Source organism: Mizuhopecten yessoensis, unplaced genomic scaffold (assembly GCF_002113885.1).
Source record: "Mizuhopecten yessoensis strain PY_sf001 unplaced genomic scaffold, ASM211388v2 scaffold10867, whole genome shotgun sequence".
NCBI classification, from domain to species: domain Eukaryota; kingdom Metazoa; phylum Mollusca; class Bivalvia; order Pectinida; family Pectinidae; genus Mizuhopecten; species Mizuhopecten yessoensis.
The window spans coordinates 1190968-1197114 of NW_018408761.1; the positions used below are offsets into that span (position 1 = coordinate 1190968).

The window sequence follows — 6147 nt, forward strand, 5'->3', positions numbered from 1 at the left end:
ATCCTTGAAGCTTTCTTTAAAACGCACCGCACCATAATGTCTGCTTTCAACAAGTATAAATATCACACATCCTTGGCTTCCTTAAGAGTTCCGAGCTAGCTAGGCTCCCTGCTATCCCGGATGCGATCCACTGCGTCATCATAGTACCACAATGCTAACCACGTGCAGGCGATATAGAGATATATTTACTTTTATTTTAACATATTTTTAACTAAACCGTTTTGAATTTTGAATGTATTCTTGAACTGATATGAATAGAAAACAATTTCCATTAGCAGTAAACATGTCTGAACCATACAAATGTGAATCAGCAGTTAACAAATCTGAATTCAAATTCCCTAAAAGTTTTCTCCTGAGGGTATTTCTGGCTTCTACATACAATGGACATTCAAAAATATAATACTCAACATTTTCTATATGATGAAAACATATGCATTCAGGCGACTGAATAACATTTATACGTTGTGGTCAGAGCTCAAGGAACTGCAGTTATACCGGAGTCTTGTATGCAAAACATTAAATTTTCATTCACCAGTGGAATAAAAATCAGGAGCACATTCTCCTTTAAAAGATATTTTATTTTTGAATGTAGAAAGCGTATTACATATTCTGATTTGAATATCAAGATTATTCCAAAGTGTTAATGTGCTAGGAATGAACTATTTCCCAAATAAGGTTAATCGACGTCTTGGAATCACATAATTGTTTTGATTTCGTAAATTGTAATTGCTAACAGTATGTTGTCTGTTTGGCATTATACAATCCTGGTCAACAAGAGCTATAAACTTGTTTATCGAAAAATATATATTTCAAGTTCTTAGATTGAGCAGGAACGTATATTTTACATACGTCTCTGGGTTTAGTAAAATTTTAGAGTTAATTATATGCTCCTATATTTATCTACGTTTCAGTAGCGGATTTTATTTGTAATCGGATATTGACAGAGTTTGACAGAGCTTTTTCTGGCAGTAACAGAGACTGTTTTCAAATGTTTTGTCTCTAAAAGGGCAACTCGGAAAAAAAATCTTTTCTTTTTTCTTTCTTTCTTTCCTTCTTTCTTTTCTTTTTTTTCTTATCTTTCTTTATTTCTTAATTATTTATTTATTATAAATTTCAATCAATCTTCTCAATCAGATATGTCCATGCTATATATCTTGTATAAGTTATATGCTGCATTCTGATCGAAAAACTGTTACAAGTAGGAAAATGTTGTCTTTGAGATATACGATAATAAAGATAACAAAATAATAGTTTCTGCTATCGAATGCACCGACAAAATCATAAATGACCTTCACCTTCACGACTTCCGTTTATGCAAAATGCGCATGCGTATGTTGTACTTTCCCGGATCAACGCATGCGCATATGTAATGGCCGACATTTTGCGCCAACTTTCTGCTTTCTGAAGAAGAGATATTCAAGAATTTCCATTTTATTCCACCAAAAACGGGTTTGATGCAATTTTAATGATAAAGAGTGCTAAGCAAATATATTTTTCAAAATTAATATGTATATTATATAGATTTTTTCCCTGAATGTAGCTCTTAAATTGGTTGCAATCTAGCCATATTCTCTCGATCGCCGAGAAAAGAAGAATGGCTTTCGACTAAGATATTCGGTCTTCTGCAACACCTTGCAAGTAGCAGATACAATTAACACTTCATCATGACTACGGTCGAATATGACTTAGATACATCAGGCGGGCTGATGGAGGTAAGTTGTTTGATGTGATGATAAACGTTGTTTGGTTATTTGGTGTGTCAAGCACGGCCGAATACTGAACAACACGAGATTCGTGAAAAACTGTCATGGCTGCTGTTTAGTCGAAGTCTAAACATAGTAACGCATTGTAGCATTATATCAACGTTTCTCAAACACTAAACTATAATAATATTGTTTTTGGAGCTGTCAAACTAGTATGATGTTGTTTCTGTGAAGAGAGTGGAACAGAAGTTGAAACACATCGATTTGGGTGGAGATATTCCGGTTCACTAGGGAGGGCTTTCCTTCGCGTATCTTAGCCGGACAATGTGCATAACGTTAAAATGAGTTAAAAAACCCATGTCGTAGTCGTTTATAGCGCATTAAAACACAAAGATAACTGTTTTACTTAGTAAATAACTGAACTAAAATATAAATAGCAAAAACCATTTGCACAATTCACCTCTCATATAAGTAAAATTGGATTATTATATTTTGTAGCAAATCCAGAAACTGGTGTCTCCACCAGTCAGTGAAGAAGCCCTTCGAAAGCAGAAACGTCGAGAACGTGAATACAGACGGCCTGGGCGAGCTGTGAATCATGACTGCTGTGACAGCTGCAAGGAAGGTGGAGACTTGCTGTGTTGTGATCGTTGTCCTGCAGCCTTCCATCTTCAGTGCCAGTAAGGATGAATACTTTATTCTCAATCAGTTTGCTGCATCAATTAAGACAATTTTTAAGACCTATGAAAATGACTGAAACACCAGCCATAACAGGGCTTCAAGTGTCCTTTTCAAGGCGCCAAATGGATAATCTGGTAGTCTAGTCCCAAATTTTTTTCTCATCTTATTGCAATTAGTTCCTGATTTGGGAATAAGGTAAAACGTCTACTGTTGCATCTTGCTTGAATATTGTTCATGCTAGTGAGATATAGCAAAAATAACATTATTTTTATTTTATTGGGTACTTTATAAGTTCTCAATTCTCATTCTCCTTATGCAACAGTCCTCTGGCCATCCATTTCACTTTCCCTGGTGTTGACAGCCTTAATCAGCTTATCATATACATCAAACACCTTTACTAACAATATTTAGATGTACCTTTCTGATGTGCTTTGAGTGTTGTTTCTGATTGTCTTGATGTCTTAATATAATTTCTACATCCAAAACTTCAAACAGTGCTTGCAAATTTTATTTCTATAAACAGATATTAAATCTATCCCCAATGTGAAAGTAGACCATTATGTATTGTTTAAGATAATGGAATTATCATATTATTTATGATAAAATTTTAAAAGCCTTCCATGCAAATACAAGCAGTAGATCTAACCTGTGTAATTTGCGCACCTATGTAATTTAAGCAGGTACTTTTTAAGGCTGAAAATCTGAAAAACACTTCTACTCGAATATTTTGCACTCCAAAATAATCTGAAAATAAACCAATGTTCAGGCTCCGAAAATCGATCTCTGAAAATGAAAGGCAAACCGTTTGGGATTCTGAGGATTTTTGTAATTTGTTTATTATCAGCGAGTTCATAATTATTGTTTACAGGTACAATGATTTTTGAAACCAAGAAGAAACTGTGTAAAATGTGTATTTTGTTGTTTAATTTCTTTGAAATTACCTGATGATACATAACAAACCCACGTGTGCGCATATGGGCATGCATCAATTCATTTTAGCAATATTTTACATAAAACATTTACTTGTTTACAAAATCATATCAATTAATATGTAATTTGATGTGTAGTAACCGCTGGTGCATATCTCCTGATGAAAGACATAATAAGATATCTTTTAATGATCATAATTACGATCAGTGAGAAGGGCTCATCATGGCGGCTTGGGTTACGTCACTTCAAACCAGGTCATGTCACAGTTTAGCCAATTTTTACCTACTCTAAAATTGTTAAAAAATGGTCATCTTTGGTCATGACTGCTGGTTTGGGGACAAAAACGAGCTAGGTACAAGTAACATATTTACAGGTAAGTTGACCGGAGGGCATAACCACCGACGTTGTCTGGTCCCGGACAATCAATAGGCCTGGTAGGATCGCCATGCTTCAGCAACAATTATTGCAGGCTATCTCTGGGTCTTGATTCCGTTTCGCCAAATTTTAATATGTTCCCATTACCCAACAAGTACGCGTGATGGTGCGCAATCATGGACCAGTACCCCCCCCCCCAATAAAAAAACCCATCCCCACCCCTTTAATTTTCATTTGTACATCCCATTATATGCATTCTAATGTATCCTATATATCTTAGACATGTTTCGGCAAATTGTCTTTTCAATCAGAGTGCAAAAATGACACGATGTACATGTCATTTTCAGTGCCCTTGCAATTATATATTCGTTACTGCTAGTGCTAAACAAAATTAAAAAGAAATGTAAACACACACTCGTGCCTCGTTATTGCCCCGCATCACTTCATGTGATTTACTGCAGCACCTACATACTCTAATCCAATTATAACAACCCTTTTCTCACCCCAACTTACCCTATTTTTCTCCACAGAGAACCCCTCGGAACTAGACAATATAGTCATAATTGGATAATTGGCTATTTTGATATATCAGACGGAGATGTGTTGACAGGTGACCATTTTGTAAAAAAAACCACAAAAGAGTAACAATATTCTGACCTTGCCATTCATTGGAAATGCATTCAGCCGTGACATCGTAATACATGAGTGGTGTAAGGGGGCTAAATTTACCTGAAACAATTGCTCAATTGCGCCAACGTTTTTTCTTATGTCAACAGTAACTTAAATAAAAGCCCCTCGTCAACATTTTTCGTCAAGTGCGGTTTCAAATCGCCAATCATGCGATCGCCAGCCCGAGCCCCGTATTGACACTTATCAACACTACAGTTAATACAAATTACAATGCAGTAATTAGTTAACACCCTGTGATAACCGACTAACAATAGCTCTACTGAAATTTAATTGAAATCATTTGCAGTCGTGGTCGTGTTTTTAAGCTGCTCTTGGCGAGAGCCGAGCAGCTTATTAATTCTGTCCAGAAAACGAAATGACGGACCCACTACCGTTCGGTGTGCGTGTGCATAATTCAGTCTTGCATGCTTCCGCTGTATAGTTTCGTTATCGTAAATAGAAAGTAGAATCTCTGACACTCACCTGTGGGTTACATAAAGACTTCTGATACTCATCTCCAAATGATAATCCATACTTTAAATAATTGCTGAAAACAAAATGTTTATCTCCGGTGCATTTTACGAGTGTTGTGGTGGTGAAATTCGTGCACTGGGTTTGAGCGTTTTAGCAACTGGGATTGAGGTCTGAGGAGGTTTACGCGTGTGAAAGACATATGAATTGAGAAAGCACATGTGAAGACTCTGTCTGTAGAAGAAAGAAGTAAATATATATACTTATAAACCGTATGAGTGATGAAGTATAACCTTTATTTTGATGTTTCAAAAGGGAACGTAATATGATATACCATATCGTGCTTAGGTTGATAACGGTAATGACTTCGAGACGAGACAATATGTGAACTGTGTATGCTTATCAAACATTTATGTAACACAGCATACTTTTTCTGGTGCATTTATTATGAAAATGTAACAATTTAAGAACATGACACAACTGCCGCAGCTGTTTGACAAGAATTCGCGCCGTGTCAAAATATTATCCAATCCGGTATAAGGGAAATAACGTTGGTAAAGTCGCATTGAGAAATATAATTCAAATATATTACAAGAACATTTGTGAGATTTTGTATATTCAATGACAGTTAATAAAGTCACTACATATATTGATAATTATTATTAATACGAATAAAAAATAAATAAAAGGAGTACAATGTCTCTTTTCTCCATGCATGTTTTCCCACTACTGTTCATTAAGAACACATATCTGAGGTTATATAATAGATATTGATGTTCGACGTGTTACTGAAGCAATTCAATTTAAAGTGGTGAGCGACTTTAATGTCACACTGACACCAACATGTGGCATGAAGGGCTACTGCACTGTCAGAACTACAGACTGATCTGACCGAAAAGGGATTATAAAAAATATGTTTATACTAGAAGCGTGGACTGAAATTCAATACATCCTCTTCAAATCTAATCAAAAGGGGGGAAAAATCAAATCAGACTACACTATTTTACAATGCTTCATTTATTAAATATTGAAATACTTCATGAGGTTATCTATCACATGTTTACAGTAAGATAGATCGTAAGTGAGCATATACCGTAAAAACCCATGTAATTTGCGCACTTTTTTTTCAGAAATTTAATACCCAAAGTGGGGGGTGCGTAAAATACACAGGTATAGAAAAATTCAAGTTTTTTTCAGGAAAAGATCGACGATTCTGAGAAATCGGCATCTTGGATTATGTCCCTTGGTACACGGAACTCTAAGACAAATGACGATCAACAAATTTATTTATGTCAAACATTAATAAAAGATACATAAT

General features: G+C 35.4%; 1 protein-coding gene across 1 annotated transcript in view; it reads left to right on the forward strand.

Moving 5' to 3' along the window:
* The first annotated feature begins 1458 nt into the window (after window positions 1–1458).
* LOC110463097 (PHD finger protein 12-like) overlaps window positions 1459–6147 on the forward strand; it is a 28662-nt gene continuing 23973 nt past the window's right edge. The window contains exons 1-2 of the mRNA XM_021517442.1: window positions 1459–1712; window positions 2202–2383. Of these exons, the coding sequence (XP_021373117.1) occupies window positions 1665–1712; window positions 2202–2383 (230 nt within the window). The 5' untranslated portion in view covers window positions 1459–1664. The remainder of the gene's footprint in view (window positions 1713–2201; window positions 2384–6147) is intronic.